The sequence below is a fragment of the Marmota monax genome, unplaced genomic scaffold (genome assembly GCF_021218885.2).
Source record: "Marmota monax isolate L192 unplaced genomic scaffold, Marmota_monax_Labrador192_F-V1.1 WCK01_AAM20220418_F8-fsc00013, whole genome shotgun sequence".
NCBI lineage: Eukaryota > Metazoa > Chordata > Mammalia > Rodentia > Sciuridae > Marmota > Marmota monax.
In genome coordinates, this window is record NW_026692202.1 from 1,128,569 (window position 1) to 1,153,111 (window position 24,543).

The window sequence follows — 24,543 nt, forward strand, 5'->3', positions numbered from 1 at the left end:
ACATTCCTATGCCTCCTCCCAGCTGCCACATTTTTTTTGCTTCATCCTAATCTCATCTGACTAGTATTCAACATTCAGAATGGCAATACGCTACCGCTGGGGCTCTGATACAGTGTAAAGTGACAGAAATGCTTGAAGAGGTCTCACATTATCACCCACAGGAAAATGGGAAGGAAGGTTAAAAACATTGGTTTTTGCCTCAGAGCTTTTTTTTTTTTTTTCTTTTAGTACCTGGAATTGAAACCAGGGGCACTTAATCACTGAGCTACATCCCCACCCCTTCTTATTTTTTTATTTTGACACAGGGTCTTACTAAGTTGCTTACGGTCTTGTTAAATTTGTTGAGGCTAGTCTCGAACTTGTGATCCTCCTGCCTCAGCCTCCTGAGCCACTGGGATTATAGGCTAGCACCAATACACCTGGCTCAAAGCTGCCTTTCTTAAACCCAGTGCTATTTTCTGTTCCCTTCTTGGAAAGCTGTTCTCCAGGCGTTTTACATGGCAGCTGCTTCTCAACCATTAGATGTCAGCTCAAATGCCACCTCCATCCCTACCAAGAGATCTTGGCTACCCTCTACCAAAGCATGCCCCTTTCTGCCCATTGTTCTCTGCCCCTGTGGTTTCTTTGTGGCAATCACAAGTTAAGAAATCTAGATTTACTTCTCTGTTCACTTATTTATTGCATGTTGCTCCAGGGGCAAGGACCCGTCTGTTTCATTTCCTGCACCCAGCATAATTCCTGGCACAAAGGTAGTATCTGAGTAACAATTGCTGCAGGAATGAATGAGTCAGACTAACATGTAGGGTGACTTGTGTTCCTTATCTGCCTCCCTCGTGCCCCACCTCTGGAATCTAAAAATAAACAGGTATTCTAAGCTCTTTATGGTCCTATTGACCATAAAAATCAACTTGAAAATACAGTACCCATGTTTTTCTCCCTCTGGTCAAATCCAAGAACAACATTTATGTCAGTAAGTAGTAAGGAGAAGTGGTTTTCTTCTTTCCTCCTCCCTTCCACTTTTTTCTTTCTTCTTCCTTTTTCTTTTTTTTTTTTAACATTTGGGCATCTGCTTCAACACAGACATTGATGACAGCATAGACTGCATCTGTTTCGTACCTGTCTTTCCAACCCCTCTGCTGGTGGAAGGAAGTAGAAACGAAGAAAGAAGCATCAGTTCTCCCTCCACTGTGTGACAGGGGAAAGGCAGGCTGGGACCTTCCACTTCGATTCCACCATGGCCTCTCATGCTATTGCCCTAACCGTGAGTTCCTACCACTCGATACCTACCTGAGGCCTCATCTCTGGAAGTCCCTGTGAACCTTCTGCTCTTCGCTGGCATGGAGGTCCCACTAAGTGCCCATGGGAACTACTAAACTCAGTGACCTGGTGGCCAGGCAACACCCTGGATCCTATGCTTTCCCACAATTTCAAACATAAAACTCTTTATAAAACTCCTTCTTCCTTTGCCTCCCACCTCTTCCTCACTCCTGTTCCCCTCCTTCAGTTCCAATGAGCCCCCTAAGAGTTTGACTCCTCCTACTGTCCCAGCCAATGAGGAACATAGATTTGTGCTGATGGCCGTCAGACATAAGTATCAGAACTTGGGGTAAAGCATGATCATTGCATCAGCATCAGAGGCAAACTGTCCAGGACTCTAGAAGCAGAGAGATTGTTCAAAGTTACCAAGGGCTGACTCTGCCTCCTCCTTCCTTCTCCACTACCCTCCACCCTCACAGTTTAGTTCAATAAGTTGGATCATAAATGTTTTAAAATACCCCTTGGTTAGTATAAGTTCTTCCTTAATGGTGACATATACCTCAGTGCGAAAGGCTGACAGTATAAAGAAAGTGTGGCTATTTATTTAACTCTGGCAGGAGACTAAAAGCATCACTGGTATTGCATGCCCCATCAGAAAATTGGGGAGCCAGAGAGATAAATGCTGCCTCTGCTCCTGACCTGTGCGGCCAACTCATTCCTCATTAGATTCTCTAGATCTCATTCAAATAGATTTAAAAGTTGCACAAGAGTGCTGTGTTTGTGTGTTCATGCTTGTGTGTTTGCTTCCAGCCACTCCACAACTCACCTGACCACTTCAGGTCTCAGTCACCACATCCCTGGCCTGGGAAGATAGGCCAGGAGAGGCTCCTCTGTCCAGCAATCTACTCAATCAACTTCCCCACACCTTTGACTTTAGACAATTTTCAGTTACTCTATGATTACTGCTAGGGTTGAAAGTAATAGAATTTGTGGAAAATGGGCTCACAACAAATTCATGTCCTCTTGCTTTAAGTGGGGCCTCTTGGCTATGTGCTCATCTCTATATTCTTCTCTCACTGACTGACCCACCTTGCCACAGGCCACTCTGAAATTCCGACCTCACTAATGCTGACAAACTGTGCCTCCTCTGTCCCTCTGTCTCTCTCGTCTCTCTCTCTCTCTCTCTAGTAGCCAGAACCAGGCATCAGTGCCTGCATCTTACTTTTTTGCACCTAAAAATTCTCTATCTTATCCACTTCAAGGCAAGTGATATCATTTTCCCTTTTTCAAAATTATTCCTCTACCTGGTTTCTTCATCCCATCTCCTCCTCCTCCTCCTCCTCCAGAGTCATCTGTCTCTCCATTTCCCCCTTTCATTTCCTCCACCTCTTCTTGGCCATTTCCCCTCCCTCACAGACCATAAACACATCAGGGTCTTCCCATTTTAAATAAGCAATTGACAGGAAACTCTTCCCTTTGAGTGACAAATAAATAATAGTAGATTATACCTTCAAAAACATGGTGGCACTGTGAAGACAAACGCCCACTAGCTTTGTGCGGAAACTTCCTTTCACTACCAAACTTCATGTCCATCCTAAATGGCAGCTACCTAACTGGCCTCCTTGCCTTCGGCCTCTCCCTCCATGAATCCAACTCACACCAGCTGCCATATGAATCTTCCTAAAAATTATGCCTTTGAATATGTCACTTTTCTTATAGGATTAAGCACAAATTCCCTCATCTGGGATTTATGGGCAAATTCACAACCTACCTCTGTTTCTGTCTCTCCCAGTCCCTCCCCCACAAAAAAAGGTCTCTTCATTATATTTCCTCATGAATCTTCTATTCGACCAGCTGGACTGGAACATGTGCCATATTTCCTCTGCATCATCTTTCATGGTGTCCCTCCTCGAATGCACTCCTCACTCCCCCGCCCCCCCCCCCCACGGATTGCCTAAGTTCCTCACTTGCTTCAAGCCTGGCTCATTACCTGCTCCTCCAAGAGGTTTTTCCCACTAGCACCAGGCCAGAGGGGACCGCCTCCCCCCAGACACTCTCAATAGTTAATAACTGCCCAGCTCACTGGGGGCTGATCATCAGGATGTGCAGTCTTGCACTGGTATCATCAGCTGTAGTCTATGTCCTGGCAGAAATATATTATATTATACCTCTTTATATTCCTCTTTTCTATTGGCACTTAATCTTTCGTATAATGAAAATAAGCCTGGCTAGGTAATAGAGCTTTTCATAGAGGGTCACAGAAAAACCATCAATGAACATTTCTCAGAACTGCAAACAGGTTGAAAAAGAGGGCCTATTGATTATTTCATCTTCTTCTTCTTCTTCTTCTTTTTTTTTTTTTGATACTGAGGATTGAACCCAGAGGTGTTTAACCAGTGAGCCACAACCCCAGCCCCCACCCTTTTTAAATTTTATTTAGAGACAGGATCTTACTGAGTTGCTAAGTGCCTTGATAAGTTGCTGAGGCTGGCTTTGAACCCATGATCCTCCTGCCTAAGCCTCCTGAGCTGCTGGGATTACAGGTATGTACCACCACACCTGGCATATTGGTTATTTCTTTATCTGGTACCTGGTAGAGGTTGACATTGCTATAAATGTTCTCCCAGATCTGGTCATAGTTGCACTGAAGCGAACTCTGGGAAGACATGAAAGACGGATGGTGCGGAGACAGCATGATTATCTTGGCAGCATGATCCTGGAGTACTTGCATTACTCGCTTGGGGTTAGAGATCTTAGGTAGAACAGAGAGGAGAAGGAATTGTTAGCAGAAACATTTTCCCCTTCTTCTCAGCTAGCATTTGGTCACACACACACACACACACACACACACACACACACACACACGAACAAGAAATAAACCCTAGATGGGGCTTTATTCAATTAAAAATAACACTGAATTTAAGCATCGCGATTACCCAAACATGTTCGTTCACTCAACATAAATATTCAAATATGCATAGTAACTCATTTAAAATTCTGTGACCACCCCCAAGGCAGTATCAGGTAGCATTTGCACAAGTGTTGTGGCACCAATGAAATGATAACATTTATCAGTTCTAGGTGAAACTCTGTCCACTGAAGGAACTGCTATGAGATGGAGGAGGAGCAGCAGAGAAGCAGAACGAGAAACCAGACATAGAACTGGGCTTATATCCTTCCTGGAATCGTGGCTTTTCACCTAGAACAGAGTATGTTGACCTAACAATAAGACTGGGGATCTCTCCCCAGATTCTGGAGGCATGGAATTGAATAATGGCCCCAGAATTGAACATCAACTTCAGGGATACACGTATTACTATATCATTTTAGTATCACAAAGAACCTCAAAAATCCCAGAAAATAACAAATGTTGGTGAGGATGTGGCAAAATTGGAATCTTGTACACTCTTAGTAGAATTATAAAATGGTGTAACAGTTATGGAAAGCATTGTGGAGCTTCCTCAAAAAAAAATCACAAATAGAATTAACATATGATTCAGCTATTATACTTCTGGGTATATATCCAAAATAATTGAAAGCAAAACCTCAAAGAGATATTTTCACACCTCTAGCAGCATTATTTACAGTAGCCATGAGGTGAAAGCCACCTAGATGTACATCAATAGATGAGTGGATAAATAAAATGTGGTATACATTTATAAGAATCTTTAAAAGGAAGGAAATTTTTACACATGTTCTGACATGAACGAATCTTGAAGATATTGTGCTAAATGAAATAAGTTAGCCACAAAAAGACAAACACTGTATGACTTCACTATATGAAGTATCTAAAGTAGTCAAGTTCATAAAAACAGAAAGTAAAATGATGGTTGCCAAGAGCTAGGGGGAGAGGGGAGTGGGGAGTTGTTCAAAAGGTATAGAGTTTCAGTTCTGAAAGAGGAGAAAGTTCTGTTGTGAGCAGATGCTCACAACAATGTCATTACATTTAACTCTACAGAAATGTATACTTAAAATGGTTAAGATGGTAAATTTTACGTTAAGCATTTCTACCATAATAAAAAAGATCATTTAGTCCAATATTTGTATTTCACAAATAAGAAAACTAAGGCTCAGAGAGGTTACATGACTAGACTAATATCACACAGAGACTTGACAATAAATCTGTGCTAAAGTCTAGCTCCTTTGACAATTTTTATTCTCTACTGAAAGCTAACAGGATTTTTAAAGTTGGATGGATTAGAAAGTTCCAAATACAGCCTTCACTTTGAATCCATACTAACATTTTTCAAAAGGGAAAGAAATTTCCTTTTTTTTTTTGAGGATGAATTTTATCTACAAGAGAACCTAGTTCTTTTCTCACCTTCAAAAACTTTGCTTGGAGTTGCATTAATACATCTATTCTTCTCCTTTCTTTTAGTTTGGTCAACATCTTCTTCTGCCAAGGATCACATTTTGGTTTGATCTAGTGGACAAACATATTCACATAAAGTTTCAACCTAACAGGATGGTTCTCAGTAAAAGCTGCAAACAAAAAGATTCAAAGACTTTCTGAAGTGGGATCTGGCCTAGGTACTAGGTTTGCTAGAACATGTGAGATCCTGGGAAGGGTCTGCTTGGGATCACAAATATGCGGAAGGAGATAGCAGTTCTCTGTCTGCAGTACACAGTCTATGAGCAGGAGGCACCCTGACTCCATCACGGTTGGGCATTGCACTTTATTCATGAAGTAAGAGAAAGAAGTTCACCCATGGACTCCTTCCAACTCCATTTTAAAACATCATGTCTCACATTAACAAATTGTATTTCAAAAACTAGTTCTGTTGTCGGGTGCAATGGCACATGCCTGTAATACCAGTGGCTTGAGAGGCTGAGGCAGGAGGGTTGCAAGTTCAAAGCCAGCCTCAGCAATTTAGTGAGGCCCTAAGCAACTCAGTGAGAGCCTGTCTCTCAATAAAATATCAAAAACGTAGTATATACACAAAGGACTGAAAATCAGCATATTATAGTGATGCTGCCACATCAATTTATAGCAGATCAGTTTCACAATAGCTAAACTATGGAACCAGCCTCAGTGTCCTTCAACAGAGGAATGAATAAAGAAAATGTGGTATATATACACAATGAAATATTACTCAGCCATAAAGAGAAATGAAATTAAGGCATTTGCCAGTAAGTGGATGGAACTGGGGAATAACATGCTAAGTGAAATAAAACAATCCCCCAAAAAACAAAGGCTGAATGTTCTCTCTGATATGCAGATGCTAACACACAATGAGTGTGGGGAGTAGGGAAGAATAGAAGTACTTTGGATTAGACAAAGGGAATGAAGAAAAGAGAGGGGAGAATGGGAATAGGAAAAGATAGTAGAATGAATCGAACATGACTTTCTTATGTTCATATAGGAATACACGACCAATGTAATTCCACATCATGGAATTACAACCAGAAGAACAGGAAGTTGTACTCCATGCATGTATAATATGTCAAAATACATTCTACTATCATGTATAACTAAAAAGAACAACAACAAATAAGGGGTGGGGATGTGGCTCAGTGATTAAGTGCAGTTGGGTTCAATCCCCAGTACCACACACACACAAAATTTCTGTGACTGTAAATACCATCAGTATGCTAATAGCTCTCAAATTCCCATTTTCCCCTCTCTTTCCTTCATTCCCTTTGTCTAATCCAAAGTACTTTTATTCTTCCCTACTCCCCACATTTATTGTGAGTTAGCATCTGTGTATCAGAGAGAACATTCAGCCTTTGGTTTCTTGGGGATTGGCTTATTTCACTTAGCATGATATTCTCCAGTTCCATCCATTTACTGGCAACTGCCATAATTTCATTTCTCTTTATGGCTGAGTAATATTTCATTATATCTGGACCCTAGGTTTTAGCTTCTTGTCCAACTATCTCCTTGATATCTATATTTGGATGTCAAGTTTAGCAATCTAAAACAGAAAATTCACCTTCCCTTATGCTGATCACTTGTGTGCAAGTCCCAAACCTAATCTTTGATTTCTCTCCTTTCAGTCCACAGGTCAGAATAGACTATGCTGAGAACATCTGTGTCCCTCTAAATTCACTTGTGAAATGTAACCCTGTAATATGATGTTAGTAGGAGGTGAGATCTGTAGGAAATAATTAGTTTGTGAGTGTGGAACCCTCATGAATTTACTCAGTGCCCATACAAATGAAGCCTGAGAAAATTTGTTCCTTCTATCTTGTGAGGACACAGCAAGAAATCAGTAGTCTACAACCTGGAAGAGGGCCCTCACCAGAGCCTAATCGCAATGCCACTTTGGACTTCTCAGCCTAGAGAACTGAGGGAAATATATTTCTGTTGTTTATAAACTACCAGGTTTATTGTTATTTTGTTAAAGCAGTCCAAATGAACAATGAGAATCATATGAAATTTTTCTTTCCCTCATAATACAATTAATCTTTATCATTCATGGATTTCATACTTTCAATTTTGCCTACTCACTAAAAATTACTTGTGACCCAAAATTTGACACTGGTAGAATTGTCATAGTCCTTCAAAATCATGCACAGAGTGGTGAACAATTGGAGTTGCTCACATTTCCAGCTGAGGCAACATGGTGCCTTCTCCTAATTTTAAAGGATACTATAGACAAGTATTCTTTGCATGGTCTATTTAGAGACACACTTTTTTGCATTTTCCATCGTTTTTGTTGGTAATTTCATTGTTAAAATGGTCTCTAAGCAGAGTTCAATAGCATGTTGTCTAGTGTTCCTAAGCACAAGAATGCTGTGACGTTCTCTATAAAGAAAATACATTAGATTTGCTTCATTCGTAAATGAGCCAGAGTGCTATTGACCTTGAGTTCAATGTAATGAATCAATAGTATATATTAACTGGGGATGTGGCCTAGTGGTAGAGCATATGCCTGGCATATGTGTGTTGCCCCTGGATTTGATTCCCAGCACTGAAAAAAAAAACTAAACAAAAAAACTTTAAATTATATATACATATATATATATATACATGTATGTTTATACATATATGTACATATACACATGTGTATATGTATATACATATATGTGCATATATGTATATATACATACATATGTATATACATGCATATATATATATATATATATATATATATATAGTCTTTAAACAGGAACACACGCAAAACAAAGTTATGTATTGATTAATGTTGTGAGCAGAGGATCACAGAACCTAACCCCCTGCCTTTCCCCTAGGAAAGATATGATGTGGTATCTACTAAAGCAGTGTTCCTTTCTAGAACATAACTTCCTAGAATGAGGAATGATTGCTCTTAGCACTATCCAAAATCATCTTATTTAATCTTCTTAGGTGTTTCTTATTAATTGTGCTTCTCCAGCACCAGTGATTGTGCCTGACAAAGTATTTACCCAATACTAGTTTTTAAATAAAAAGTTCGATTTACACGAGTCAATTACATCTTTGGGCATTATTCTTTGTTCTTTCCAAGTATTGGAGATCTTTAACCATAAGAAGGGAGTTTGGACCCAATGGAACAGGACAGAGGTATCTGGAACTTCCAGAGGAGCACATCAGCGTGGCTAATATCCACACAGGCAGCCAAAGCGCTGGGAGGCCTGATGCCCAAGGCCAGGTTCTCTGTGTGGTCTCCCCCCAGGAATCTTCTGGAGGCACTAAGGAGAGAGGACGAGAGGGACCAGATAGACCTGGTGCTGCCATGTTGCCTGGCCTGGTTGGAGGAAAATCTTGTGACACTGCTGACATCACTGACAGGTGATCGCCATCACAGGCCCCCTTACCTTTATAAAGGAAATCCAGTTGGCTCTCTTTTTCAGGGCTATAGGTGGTCCTGACAAATTCTCTGCTTTAGCTGTTCCAGCCTCATAGTCTGGAAACATCTGCATTCTCTGTTGCTCTGTGAAGATGCTTTGAAATTTTTGGAAAACCTAAATAAGATTTAGAAGAGAGAAGTGAAAAAAAAAAAGTCTCAGATGATATGCAATTTCAAAAACAGCTACTGATTATCTTTGAAATAGCCATGAAGTCAAACTGATTCATAACAAGAATCTGTGATAGCAATAGGACCTTACATGGATGTAGCTGTGTGGCACATGTGCAGTCAGCTCCTTACCCTAACTGTGTTTGTGTCACTTATCCTGAATGTCTGCTGCAAAGATTGGAAATACATTAGCATATTTATTTGTGTGTATTTTGAGCTGGGCCCTAAATGTAAGAAGTACATTGTCCACATCTGGAAACGTTTTGACTTTTTTCTGACCACCTCATAAAATAGAACATCCAAGGGTCAAGTATATCCTACTCTCAGAAGCCTGACTGGGATGTTACTAGAAAGAAGAGTCCAGATGCAAGAACCTCTTAAAACTTTTTAAGGTGCCTTGGCCTATTCCCTTCACATCTCACTTCCAGACTGAGGCTGCAAATGCTTTCTATGACATGACTTCCTACTACCAAAGTGCTGAGCATTTCCTCCTTTATTCTCCTGAGTGGCCCCAGGATCCACTGGCCCTTTGATGGCACCTCCATGATGCGTTGGCCAACTGCATCATGGCATGCTCACTACATGGTGATGGTTGCACAATAGTGTAATGTCCTTAATGCCACTGAACCATCTCCTTAAAATGTTCAAAATGGCAAATTTTATGTTATATGTATTTTACCATACATGTACATACACACGCACAAACACACACATACATACACATACAAAGAACCTACCATGCATGGTGCTGGCACATACTAAGATCTCAACAATGGTTTCTGAAGTGAGTGAGCAAGTTTGTGAGTCACAGAGCTGAATATTCTTCCAGTGCATGCTGGTGCTTCTGTGGCTGTCGAATACAGTTGTACCTTGCCACATGTGGCATTTTAACATTTAATTGAGGATTAATTAAAGATTAAGTAAACTGCTGGGCACGGTGGTACACACCTGTAATCCCAGCAGCTCTGGAGGCTGAGGGAGGAGGATTGTGAGTTCAAAGCCAGCGTCAGCAAAAGCGAGGAGCTAAGCAACTCAGTGAGACCCTGTCTCTAAATAAAATACAAAATAGGGCTGGGGATGTGGCTCAGTGGTCAGATACCCTCAGTACCAAAAAAAAAAAAAAAGAAAGAAAGAAAAAGAAGAGATTAAGTAAACTTGAAAATTTAGTTTCTCAGTTGTAGTAGCCACATTCCAAGAGCTCAATAGCTATAGGTGACTACTGGTTAACTTACAGGTCAGAGCAGCCAACATATTCATCACTGGGAAATTCAGCAAGACAGTGCTAGATTAGGACTGAATTGCACATTTTCTTCAAGGGCCAGATAGTAAGTATTTTAGTCTTTACAGACCACAGGGGCTCTGTTGCAACTACCCAAGTCTGCTGTTGTAGTGAAAGCAGCCATAGATAATACATAAATGAATAGGCATGATTATGCTATTGTCTGAATATTTATTTATGATTGTACACAATTTGTGTATTGAAATCCTAATCCCCAAGGTGGTGGTATTAGGAGGTGGGGACTTTGGGATGTGGTGAATAGCATTAGTGTCACATTAAAAAAAACCCAGAGAGACTCTTGCCTTTCTACCATGTGAAGACACAGCAAAAAGGCACCATTTATGAGCCAGAAAACAGGCCCTCACCAGACACTGTATCTACCTTGGTCTTGAACTTCTCAGTCTCCACAAGTGTAAAAAATATATTCTTTTCATTTATAAGCCACCGAGTTATAGCCATCTAAATGGGCTGAAGCACTGTATTCCAAAGAGTTTGATTTTAGAAAAACTAGTGTTGGGCAGCAGGCTTTGGGTTTGCTGAACTGACTCTGCTCCAGGGACATTAAAGTACCAGAATAAACATTATCTAAACATAAGAACTCTCCCTACACAAAAATGTTGTTGTAATATGATTGATTAGCTCAGGAGCACAGTTAACGTTTCACATGATGCTATTATAAGAAAATCAAATGGCAACTATCACCACATGGAGGAGACAAGTTGTCCTTTGGAACAAGGCTGCTTTGTTGGAGTGCCCAGCTGGCCTGTGTCCTCTTGTTTATCATTGATAATAGTCTACTGTGCTGCAATTTATTATTACTTATTCTGTTCTTTTTAAATACCATCCTATTCCTGTTCTGTGTTTTGCCCTTCATAACACTTGGTGATGATAAGGCTGAGGACACTCCCTAGAAGCCCCGTGAGGACAGTGCTGCTGGGTCAACAGAAGAAAAACAAAAGCTAAACATCATCACCTTCAAAGAAACTGGAGGAATGTGATACCACTGGTTTCACTGAACTGCGTTACTAATGGAAATGATGGAAATGATCCCGGTAGAATGATGCAAGAACAAGTACAAACCCAAGGGCAACTTCAAGGTCAAACGAATGATGATAGAGGAGAGAGTAGCACTTGTCATATGAAGAGCAATCCAGAACACTCAGATTTGATTTTTGCCCATTTGGATCCGTTCATTTGTTACTTTTATTTAGCAAATATATACATTTGCAAATAATATCAGCTAGAGGTAGAAAACTATTTTTATTGTCAAAACGTTTGCTGAGAAATTTTGTTATATCCGATGCTCTTCACCCATACTCCTGTTTTTCCTTTTGCAACAAGTTTTAACATGGCTTTTGATGATGTGAGTTCCTTTTTCAGGTTATACAACACTGTGTTTTCTTGTTTTTTGTTTTGTTTTGCTTTGGGAGGGGAGGTACCAGGTTCGATTGAACTCAGGGGTGCTTGACCACTGAGCCACATCCCCAGCCCTATTTTGTATTCTATTTAGAGACAGGGTCTCACTGAGTTGCTAAGCACCTCGTTGTTGCTGAAGCTGGCTTTGAACTCATGATCTTCCTGCCTCAGCCTTCTGAGCCACTGGGATTATAGGCATGTGGTACCACACCCAGCTAACTCTGTGTTACAGCAGAGAAGACTGTGACTCTAAACCTCACGACACAAGGTACACTTTGTTGAATATAAAGCATTTTGTCAGCAAGGAGAGTACTGCCACACATTCTGAGAATCAGAGGGCTTTAGACACTTGATGACTCTACCATGCAAATTTGCCAGATCTTGGCTACATTTTTAGTTCCTACAGACTGTTGCCCAGCCTTTTCTTTAAATTCTGCAGAAAAAAAAAAAAAAATCCTACAGTTCCTCTGGGTTTGCCATTGGAAGGTCCCATTCCTCTTATGGAAAGTAAGTTCTTCCTAACTGCCAACCTAAATGTCACCTATTACTATTTTATCTAGAAACAACCTTGGCAATATAAATATGCATCTTGGTGGCAAATAATGGTGTTTTCCTTCACGGACATCTAGATTTATTAAGAGTACATATAGGGGGTGGGGTTGTGGCTCAGTGGTAGAGCGCTTGCCTAGAATGTGTGAGGCACTTGGGTTTGATTCTCAGCACCACATATAAACAAACAAATAAATAAAGGTCCATCAATAACTAATAAATTAAAAAAAGAGTACATATAGTACCATTGAAAAAAGTTCCATTTCCTTAGCAGAGTTCCTTAGCTCCTGCAGGTCGTATGGGATATGGAAGTGTGACAACAGGAGCCTCAGCTGAGGTTTCAGTTCTCCTGTTTCTGTTGTGTGTTGGGGCAGGATGAAATCAGCGTCTGTTCTCATTGGCCCTGAAAAAGATCCAAAATCAAGAGCGTGAAGGCCAAAGAATACAGGAGGGTCTACAGAAAGGCACAACCAGGCGGCCACACATCAACTCAGTTCTTACAGAAGCATCCAGGTTAGGTTCAAGAGCAACACTTTGCTTTGATAGGGAAGGAAGGAGTTAGAGGTGGAACCTCAGAGGGTCCTTGGAGATAACTAAAGATAGGCCCTCCTCTGCCCCTTGCCCAACCTTCTCTGCCACATTTATAATCAGCACCACACTTGGCCAGGTGTATCCGACAAGTCCTCGGAGCTAGATTTCTGCAGGAGAGAGCCAGGACTCCCCACCCTCTCACAGCCTGCAGGAGGAACCCAACAGACCTTTGGGAGATGACTAAGTGGAAGCATCCCTGCCCAGATTTCTTTGTGGCAAATGAATTATATCACTTAAACATTAATCAACAAATGAGAAGAAGGTGAGAGCTTTCACCTTCTTGTGTCTAATTCCTATTCAACTCTAAGGACCCAGCTGGAATTCCCCTCCTCTCCATCAAGAAAACTTCTGAGATCCCCATCACTGAGGTTGGCTGCCACTCCCAGGTGCTCCTGGGACACTCTGTGCATACCCTAAGCAAGAATGGTACTCTAAGTTACATCAGGTTTCTTGACCATCTGTAACAAAAGACCAGGAAGACTATATTAAATTGATTCTGATGAATAATTAGTTTAGAATTGTGTGATCTTAAAACTGAAAGGAACACTAGAGATCACTTATTCTGAAAGGTTTATTATGTAATAAGTAAACTGAGGCCCAAGAAAATGCAGGCCTAGATGGGCAGGACAGAAACAACCCCAGAACCCAAATCTCCTGATGTCAAGTCCATTTTTTCCCTTTCTTTTAATTTGTGAATTACAAAGATCAAAATGTCTAAGGGAAGTGGTTAGTGATTTTTCTCATCAGAAAACATAAAATTAACATTTGTTCATTAGGAAGATACAACTTTTGATACATAGAAAAATGTTTGCGGGCTGGGGATGTGGCTCAAGTGGTAGCGGGCTCGCCTGGCATGTGTGCGGCCCGGGTTCGATCCTCAGCACCACATACAAACAAAGATATTGTGTCCGCCGATAACTAAAAAATAAATATTAAAAAATTCTCTCTCTCTCTCTCTCTTTAAAAAAAAAAAAGAAAAATGTTTGCAAAATCATGGTACAAAACAGCACATGTCCCCAAACACAATCTTCTTTTCTCCACATTACCCTAGGGGGAAGAAGACTAATTTCTTACCTGAAATGCTAGTATCCACCAGGCCAAAAGATGCAGGACCCTGGATGTTGGGGTCCATGTCATTGACACAGACCTTGTCATTTTCCTGACCAGCCTCAGGGTCTTGGTTGTCAGCTGGACTCAGCATGTTGGAGATGGGCAAATACTGAAGGGCCTACAGAAGGATATAACCATAAGCCACACATCAACCTGATTCTCAGGGAAGCTTCCAGACTCAGGTTCAGGAGCAGTACTTTGCTTTGATAGGAAAGGAGGGAGCTAGAGATGGGACCTTAGGAATCTGCTAATGATGAGGAACTAAATTTGAAAATGGGAAACCAGTATTGTTACCAACTCTGAGTGACCTTAACCTCCAGCCAGTTCTACACCAATCACACAACCAAAACAGACAAAGCCTTGTAAGGTACTAATGATATAAAGAGAAACAAGGGCTGGGGATATAGCTGAGTTGGTAGAGTGCTTGCCTCACATGCATAAGGCCCTGGGTTCAATCCCCAGCACCACAAAAATAAAGAAAGAAATAAAAAGAAACAAGTTGGTTCCCCACCTTGGAATTCACATTTTGGTGGAGGACCCAAATGGATGAGCAGATATTTATACCACCATGTGAGTGGGGAGAGGTATTAGAGGTGTAGCCCACAGTGACTAGACGTGAAAAAGAAGTCAAGTCAGGTGATGGCCAGGTTTCTGGTTTGAACTCAGTGGTGTCACTGAAATACGGAGGAAAGGAGTAAGAAAAGATTTAGGTAGCCAAACAATAATCTTTCTAAAATGGAAATGTAATCATGTAACTCCTTTGTGACCCTCCAGCCTGAGTTAGGTCCTCTCCTCTGTGCCTTTACCTTGTACTTGCTTTGTTTACTTTGTCTCTTATGCCATTGCATTTCAGTAAAAGTTTACTTGCCCTGCCTGCCTGGGACCTCATTACCTTTCAGCAAAGACCACATTTTGCTGTGTGGCCTAGGACAAGTAGCTGGCAGACTCTCATTAAATATTGCTGACTAACAAAGTAGACCCCTGTTGAAGAGCATAAATCTTGAACAGAAAACAGGATGAAAACAGGAAGTTACAGAGTGAATGGAAATAATACATCTGAGCCATCTTTGAAAGAGCTGAATTAATGCAGTGATTTCAACGGAGCAAGTTTTTTTTAAAAAAATTCCAGTGACTCATTGCTTTCCTGTCCTTTTTAGAGCAGGTAGAGTACAGAAACCCTGACAAGATGACAGATGCGAGAAAACGGCATGGTGGCCATTCGTGGGAGTGCATCACAGGGTCATATAAGCATTTGACATACCTGTAGATAGTGGTGAACAGTCCTGAAAGAGTGTAGGTGACACACTAACCACCTTGTGTAAATTGTCACATCTTCCAGCATCACTATGTTAGGAGGATTCTTTTTTCCCATAAGGAAGTTTTCTCGAGCAATGGATAATCTTTCAGCTCTCTGGACAGCATCACTGTATTCCTGCATAATGTAGCCAACTCGTTTCTGTTTAAGAGAGATAGGAAGACAGAGCTTGGCATTGGCAAGCCTTATTCTCTGTGCCATTGGCTTCCAAGCATAGGGGGATGATGTCTGGGGGCCAAATAAAGGGTGAATCCCAAAGTTCCACCATATTCTGAATTTGACTGATAAAGGCAGTGTTCATATTCTTAATTAGGACTTTGAAGGAAAAGACTGCAGACAGTCAGTGCATCAGGAGATTTAGTTACTGGACTCAGCTTTTGAGCTGTCACCTACAGCAGCGGAAGCCAAGTCTAGAGAGAAACACACATATTCTATCATATAAAACTTTCTTCATATCTCATTCTTAAAAATAGGAACCATTATCTTCTGCCACTAGCAGAACAGGCAAGAAGATGCACCAATCGATTCCTTTCCTATCTTTGTCAGTGATTTAAAAACATGGACAAGCTTATTGACCATTATTTTTATCATAAAAAAATAGCGCACAGAAGTTAGCCAACCCCCCAAAAACAAATGCCGAATGCTTTCTCTGATATAAGGAGGCTGACTCATAGTGGGGTAGGGAGGGGGAACATGGGAGGAATAGATAAATTCTAGATAGGGAAGAGGGGAGTGAGAGAAAGGGAGGAGGCAGGGGATTAGCAAGGATGGTGGAATGTGATGGACATCATGATCCAAAGTGCATGTATGAAGACACGAATTGGGTGTCAACCTACTTTATATACAGAGATATGAAAAATTGTGGTATATATGTATAATAAGAATTGTAATGCATTCCGCTGTCGTGTATTTAAAAAAATTATATATATAATATATATATATATACACATGAAAAAAAATAGCCCACAGGTACTATTCATGGTTTCCTACCTTGTAAAGAGGATGAAGTTGCTCCATGGTCTTACTCTGCTGGCAAAACCTCTTCCACCTAACCATGTGTAAATATTTACACTGGGCCAACTGGGTAATTCTCTCTGTGTAATACTTTAACCAAAAAGGAAAAAAAAGCACTTAGCAGAACACTATTGTAATAGGAAGACTGACTTAAGTCTTAAGAACACAAATTTTAAAAGTCGGAGAAGAAAGAACACAAATAATAGGTAAATCGAACTCTGATTGTTTTAGAAAAATGTACTTTACTACATGAAGACCATAAAATTAAGAAGTCTGGCTTATGATACCATTCAAACTTAAATAAAACATGTAGAGACTTCTAAATTTTCCTGATATGTTGCCAAGTGAATAGTTTATAAGCTCATTTATAAATTATAGAACAATCTTAGCAGTGATATTAAGGTCTATCAAATTATCCAATGTAGGCTTTAATTTTCTATTAAGAACTGAAATGATTCAAAATGCAAAGTACAACACAGGTAATATTAAAGCTTTTAACCTCAGATCAGAAGTTTTATTTACACTTAAAAATATTAAATAAGGGCTGGGGTTATGGCTCAGTGGCAAAGCGCCTGCCTAGCACATGTGAGGCACTGGGTTCGATCTTCAGTACCACACAAAAGTAAAATAAAGGTATTGTCTATCTACAACTAAAAAATAAAATAGTTAGGAGCTAGGATTGTGGCCAGCAGTAGAGAGCTTGCCTAGCATGTTGGAGACACTGGGTTGGATCCTCGGTAACACATAAAAATAAATAAAATAAAGGTATGTGTCCAACTACAACTAAAACAATATTTTAAAAAAGTAGTTAAATAAGCCAGGCATTGCAGCACATGCCTATAATCCCAGCAACTCAGGAGGCTGAGGCGGGAGGATAACAAGTTTGAGGCCAGCCTCAGCAACTTAGGGAGACCCTTTTTCAAAATAAAAAGGGCTGGGGATGTAGCTCAGTGGTAGAGTACCTCTGGGTTCAATCATCAATCCTCATACTGAAAAAAAAAAAAAAGATTAAATAATCTTTTGAAAATGTTTTCTTTCTAATAATAAAAATAATGCTGGCTATGATAGAATAACTGGGACTAGCTCTATCATGTCCTTCCATCATAAGCAAGTAGAAAATTGGAAAAAATAGGGGCTGGGATTGTGGCTCAGTGGTAGAACGCTCATTTAGCACATGCGAAGCCCTGGGTTCGATCCTCAGCACCACATAAAAATAAATAAATAAAATAAAGGTATTGTTTCTAACCACTTCCAAAAAATAAAAAACGTTAAAAAGAAAAAGAAAATTGGAAAAAATATACAAGTCAATTGTTTTCTGACCGTGAATAGGCAGGACTATAACCCCTACAAGAAGGAAACATATAATGTCAAACTCCCGTCACCCTGCAGTTTCTGAGACATGGAAAGGAACAGGGAATCCCAAGCAGAGTAAGTATTCTCTCTGAGTTAAGAAGGGAGAAAGTGAAACTTGTAAGTGGAGTCAGGAGTTTGCAGAGTGGAATACTAGAGACGGGAAACTAGGTAGAGAAAGGACTCCAGAAATACGCAGCGATCCCTTGAAGTCTGTGGCTGAATACCTAGCCAGGTGTGTAGAGGGTGAAACTCCACGTTGCTGCACCAAGGAGAACTGACTGGGGTGTTGTAAACTGAACAGATGTTCAAGATCCACCCAGCCAGAGCAAAGGAACTTCAGTGGGCACTAGATCTTCACTGGGACCCAGGACATTCAGTGGACACAACAGGGAGTTCAGTAATAAGGACAAACTATGACTATAGTAAAGTTATTCTAAACCCACTCTAACAAATTTAAAAGCAAAGCTCGAAAGGATTAAACTGATATGTAACTTAAAAGTCCGCTGGAATAAATTTCAACACTCACTCTAAGGAAAATACAAACTCTGGCACCCAGGAATGAAAAGTTGACAATTTTCAGCAATCAAAATTTTTTAGAGGGCTGGGATTGTGGCTCAGTGGTAGAGCGCTCGCCTAGCATGTGCGGGGCCCTGGGTTCGATCCTCAGCACCACATAAAATAAACATGTAAAACAAAGATTGTGTCCAACTACAACTAAAAAATAAATATTAAAAAAAAATTATTAGAGGGCTGGGGTTGTAGCTCAGTGGTAGAGCACTTGTCTTGCATGCGTTCGATCTTTAGCACCACACTAAAAAAATAATAATAAAAATAAAGATATTATGTCCATCTAAAACTAAAAATAAAATTTTAAAAAGTTATTAGATATGTAAAGTAGCAGGAAAACATGATCCTTAAGCAGAAGAAAATTATTGATGAGAAACAGGCCCAGAAAAGACAAAGGTGATTAAATTAACAAGCAAGCACATTGTTTTCTTTTCTTTCCTTTTTAATTCCCCACTGCTCTAGGATTGAACCCAGGGTCAGTGAGTCACATCCCCATTCCTTTTGTATTCTTCATTTAACTGACCTCAAACTCGTGATCTTCCTGCCTCAGCCTCCCCAGTGGATGGGACTATAGGCATGCACCACGATGTCCAGTTCAAACAAGAACTTTTAAAGAACTTAATATAAATATGTTCAGCATGATTGAAGATTGAAAGGAAAATGTGAACATAATAAAGAAAGAGATGGTAAATGTTAAAAAGAATCAATTGGAACTTCTGTAAATGAAAAACAAATATCTAAAATGAAAAATTGAGTGGATGGTATTAAAAGCAGATCAGATATTACATAAGAAAAGTTGGTGAACTTGAACTGGGGATGTGGCTCAGTGGCAGAGTGTTTGCAAGGCACATGCCAAGCCCTGTAACCAATCCCTAGTACTGGAAAAAAAAAAAACAAACTGGTGAACTTGAAGACACAGCAATAGGAAATGTATAAAATGAAACACTAAGGGGGAAAAAAGACTAAAAATTTTAACATAGTCTCAGTGATCTATGGAACAATATGAAGTGGTTTAACAGAGTATATTTGCAGTGCCACAAAGTGGTTGCAGACAGACAATATATATGAAGAAATAATGAATGAAATATAGTTGGTTACTACTTGCAACAGTTTTCCCAAACTCATGAAAACAATAAACCCACAATCTAAGGAGTTCAACTAACTACAAGTAAGAGGAATAATACATACTATAATAAAATAGCTAAAGATCATTAAGAGAAAATCTTAAAAACAGCCAGAGGACAAAAAGATGCATTATGTTCTGAAATAAAAATTATGCAAAACAAAAGAATAATGGAGCAACATCTTTCAAGTAAAGAAGAGAAAAAAATCAACCTAGGATTCTATATTGAATAAAAATATCTTTCTAAAATGAAAGGAAGTACTCAATGGTAGAGCACATGCCTGACATGTGAAAGGTCTTGGGTTCAAATCCCCAGTATCACACGCACATGCACACGCGTGCTCGCGCACACACACACACACACAAAACATAAAGAAATAAATAAAAGAAGACTAATTTTTGCAAAACAACATACTGTGAGAATTTGTCCATAGGAAACCTGCACTAAAGAAATGTTAAAGGAGTTTCTTTAAACAGAAGACAAATGATATATGGAAATTTATAGTGTACTAGAGTTTCTCAACCTTAGCTCTATTGACATTTGGGACTGGATAATTCTTTGCTGTGGGAGGCTGCTCTGGGCATGGCAGAATGTGTAAAAACACCCAGGGCAAAGTATCTCCAGACATTGACAAATGTCTCAAAGTGAACAAAATGTCTATTATCTTACCCTCTTCATCAACTCTCTCCATGGAGACGCACTGATACATACAAGGGAATTAAGAATGCAAGAAATAGTAGGTTAAAATAATCCTAAGTTAACAACAGCAGTATGACTTGCAAATAGAATCTCAGTATCTTTTGTTTCTTTGTGGTTAACTTAATTGCTAACTAGTTGCTAAAGAACTTATTTGTGGCTGGCACACTGTCTCACACCTGTAATTCCAGCTACTTGGGAGGCTGAGGTAGAAGGATTACAAGGTCAAAGCCAGCCTCAGCAATTTAGCAAGACCCTGACTCAAAATACAAAATACAAAAAACTGAGCCTGGGTTCAGTGGCACATGCTTATAATCCCAAAACTTGGGAGGTTAAATCAGAAAGATCACAAGTTTGAGGCCAGCCTCAGCAACTTAGTGAGCTCCTGTTTCAAAACAAAACTAAAAAGAACTGGAAACATAGCTCAGTGATAAAATACCTGTCAGTTCAATTCCAGCACAGAAAAAAAAAATTGTCTTGGGCCTGAAAATATTGCTCAGTGGTAGAATGCTTGCCTGGCATGTGCAAAGCCCTGGGTTTGATCCTCAATATCATTTAAAAAAAAGAACTTATTTGTAAGCATAGGGGATGTAACTCACAACACGTGAGTAAAGAATGAAGAATTTTAAAAATTAAAATTATAAATGCTTAGTATAAAAACATTTAGAGGAAATGTATTATCCAAACATAGTGATTGTTAACTTTCTGGTCTGTATCCACCCAGTGATTCTTCTAGACATGATTTGACTGCTATTATCACATACACCTTTATTAATATTATATTAACAATAATTCCTTAGGCTAAAAAAAGGATAAATAGTAGAATGACATTCTACTAAGTACCATACTGCTTTTCTAAGCTCTTTTTCATCCTGGTAGGTAGATATTTAGGTGATTCCAATTGTTTTACTTTTATTACAATGTTGTAATAATAATCTTTATGGAAAAAAATTTTCCATTTTGAGTTATTTTCTTAAGAAAAATTTCTGGAAATGTCTTTCCTAGATTAGCCAACAGTCTCTGGAAGGCTGAAACTGTCTCAACGTTGCATTGCCCCATATAAGCACAGGAAATGTTTAGTAGGAACTTACAGTGTGCCTAAACTGAACTGCGGTGTGGTATAACTGCACTCACACTAACCAAGTTCCGCAAACTACACATGTGTAGGAAAACCTACCAGAAAGCTGGCTTTGTTCATAAATTTCGACTAAATTCCAGCTGTGTTTTTGAATTGCAAAGGGACCCTTACCTGCAGCAGAAGCAAAGGCAAATTTTCAGGTGAGTACTCTCTTCTTAGGCAGCTCTCTAGCTCCCTCTGCAGGACATCTGCCTGAATAACAAGGGGCTTCGGCTCAGCCACCTAAATCCAAAAACTAATTTTAATATCCCAAATGGAGAACTGTAAAATTTCAAATCTCCAAGAAAACAACGGCCTGCTCTTATTCAGCAGGGATATTTTTGGGGGGATGTTTTGTTATCGTACACAGTGTCAATAACATCAGCTGTTTGATTGCAAAAGTAAACTTTCCTTGCTAAATTTCCAAGTTAGCAAAATCAAATTTATTGTTGTGTTGAAAAGGTCCACCATTACCCTCACCTGTAAGGTTTTCTTCAGTGCCAGTTCCCTTTCTCTTCTAAAGTAAGAGATGTCCTTTGGTATTTTAACAGAGCTGCAGAAAGATTTATGCAACAGAGCTGTAATCACAGAAGCTGTAATCAGATTATAGCTGGGCCTTGATTAATCTGTAACTCTTCACAACTGCTCATTCTCAAATAAGTATATCATATTATAGTAGATTATGGAGGGCATGTACAGGCCACATTCTTGTGTCTTAGAATCTTTCTCTCACAGACCTGATATTGGCTAACCCTTTCCCCAGGGTAATTTCTCTCTCCTTTTCCCCCACACAAATATGGTCTGTCCTTCTATTCATAATTTGCCTCACTATTTCCTACTCCAGAGTCCAGAGAGGGACATATGGTAAGAATTTTTATTTCCCCTGCCTTTATTCCTCCAGGAATATCTCTGCTTTAATTCTTCCAGGAACCTTATCTCTAACAAGCACTGAGCTTTACCAAATCTCCCTCTTGCCCTAGTTGACGCAGAGCACTGGTATCTTGTAAAAATTTTTAAAATGTTTTTTACTTTTGTGTTCTTGCTGAATTACCTGAAGGTGAAGGTGACCTTAAATATCAAACAGGAAACACTCTAAGAATTACTGTACCCAAGTTTTCTGCCTCAGGAAGACTATTGATCTGTAGGATAAGCAGACTTAGAAGAAGTGCCTGCTGGTGCAGCCTGATGGACCCTGGTCAAGCCCCGCCATGATGAGTTGTTCTCATCAGGGACTCTCATGCAGGCAGCATAAGCTGCAGGTCCAGGTAAGCAGGTGGGGTCTGGTCAGCAAGAGCAGGGCTCTCCCTATCGGGTTTAAGATGCATCCCAAGGCTTAGCAACATTGAAACACCAGGGGACAGTAACCCTGATGCAGATGCCACTTTCTCAAGATGGGATGTTGTAGACATTGGCAAAGGAGCCACAGTAGGCAGTTCTGGAACACATGAAATGACCTAGAAATTTTGAGGGAGGTGGAGGCAGTGAAATTTAGGTTCCTATTCTTCATACGATCCTACTTGTCCTCACAGATAAGTTGTTTGTTTGCTTTTCCAGCACTGGTGATACAACTCAAGGGTGCTCTAGCACTGAGCTACATCCCCAGAATTTTTATTTATTGTTATTATTACTTTTAAAATTTTGAAACAGAATCTCATTAAATTGCTGAGGCTGTCCTCAAACTTGCAATCCTCCTGCCTCAGCCTCCCAACTTACTGGAATTTCAGGTGTGGCCCATCAGGCCGGGTCCCACAGAGAAGTTTTTAAACTTCATGTTAGTTTGTACACTTGCCAGCAAGTGGTTCTGTGAAAAGAACAGGAGGTTGACAGGAGATTGGTCAACTGCATGAATCTAAGCAACTCATTTAGACACTCTGTGTCAAATTTCTCCCTCTGAAGCTGGGGCATTGCCTCCCTTAACTTTCTCCTCCTACCTTGGCTTTGATGGGAAAAGAAAGAAGCAAACTCTGAAAAGGGCTTGAGAGTAAATATGTCAACAAATCAAAGGTATAACTTGCATCTTGGCCACAGCCTCAAGGAGGAGGAGAGGCAGTGGACAACCAGAAAGGAGATGGGCTACTCGACAGGGAAAACAGAAGAAAACTTCCTGGCCCTCTTGTCTCCTTATCTTTGACAAACTGGGAGACTGGGCAGGGTCCCAGGCTTGGCTGCCCAACCCTCTCACTCAGATCACATCGTTCCTCTCAGTAAACCTCAAAGTGCCTGGGAGTGACCTAAAAGCGGCTGGTGAAACTAAGTGATGTGTACACTGACCCACAAATAGAGATTCACGCCTGTATGTCCATTTACCACACAGCCATACACTTATTCGATCAGCAGGCACATAAGAGACACAACCATTGCAAAGTCCAGCGCTTATGAGTTGAAATGAGGAAAAGAATGGGGGCGGGAGAGGAAGGGGAGGGTGGAGATAAGGAAAGAAAGATGTTTTTTTTCAGTGCCCTGGGAATACTTATTGGGAGTGGATACTTCCATTTTCCTTGGACTCCGGAACATAGCACAGTACTGGTGCTATGTTCTTACTAACAATCCTGGGTGGTTTGGGGGAGTAGAGAAATATGGGTACCCAGGAATTCCCATTGAAACTGGGGAGGAAAAGGCTTTGCTGCTGGTTATGCCTCACTAAAGCTTAGGAGACTGGTTTGCGAGGGAACAGGTTTTACTGAAAGCCAATGAGAAGAGAGAAGACTTTCTTTCTCACAGAGGGTGTGGAAAGCTTTTATAAGAGAGGGGCAGAGAGGGATGGTAGCCAGGGAATATAATCTGTAGATTTAGCTTGGCTGTGTCTATCTAGCCAGAGAGTCTTGGTCCAATTTCCTTGGTGACTCTCCCCAGCATGAGAAAGTTTTCCGGTTTCTGTAGGAGGGTGTTGAGGAGCTATTTCATCTTCAGTGTGCCCTAAAAGGGCCTTTCCCAAAGCTTTTACACTTGCCTAACTCTCTTGACATGTAAGTTGTAATAATATCAACCCTTTATTTTTGCATATGAAAAACTTGGGTTTTTTTCTAGTTTTCAAAATGCTTTAACATGCATTATGTCATTTGATCCTCACAACCTAATAAAGGAGGAAAAGTACATACTTTTTAAAATATATATTTTTAGTCGTATGGCCCTTTATTTATTTATTTTTATTTATATGCTGTGCTGAGAATTGAACCCAGTGTCTCACACATGCTAGG

General features: G+C 40.1%; 1 protein-coding gene across 15 annotated transcripts in view; it reads right to left on the reverse strand.

Annotated features, from left to right (window-relative positions):
* The window catches only part of Cep57l1 (centrosomal protein 57 like 1), a 235,012-nt gene that overhangs the window by 110,923 nt on the left and 99,546 nt on the right, over positions 1-24,543 (reverse strand). For 12 of the 15 annotated variants that reach the window (XR_009225682.1, XR_009225684.1, XR_009225683.1 and 9 more), the window contains exons 3-11: positions 21,827-21,899; positions 21,479-21,589; positions 16,466-16,579; positions 15,422-15,616; positions 14,125-14,278; positions 12,705-12,862; positions 9,016-9,162; positions 5,579-5,680; positions 3,848-4,009 (exon numbers count right to left, since the gene is read on the reverse strand). Coding sequence is in view for 12 of the 15 variants with exons in the window: in XM_058575097.1 (XP_058431080.1) it covers positions 3,848-4,009; positions 5,579-5,680; positions 9,016-9,162; positions 12,705-12,862; positions 14,125-14,278; positions 15,422-15,616; positions 16,466-16,579; positions 21,479-21,589; positions 21,827-21,899 (1,216 nt within the window). In the remaining 3 variants the exon portion in view is untranslated. Of the gene's footprint in view, positions 1-3,847; positions 4,010-5,578; positions 5,681-9,015; positions 9,163-12,704; positions 12,863-14,124; positions 14,279-15,421; positions 15,617-16,465; positions 16,580-21,478; positions 21,590-21,826; positions 21,900-23,059; positions 23,097-24,543 lie in introns of those variants that run through there. The other 3 variants (XM_058575102.1, XM_058575098.1, XM_058575099.1) reach the window with 3 other exon arrangements.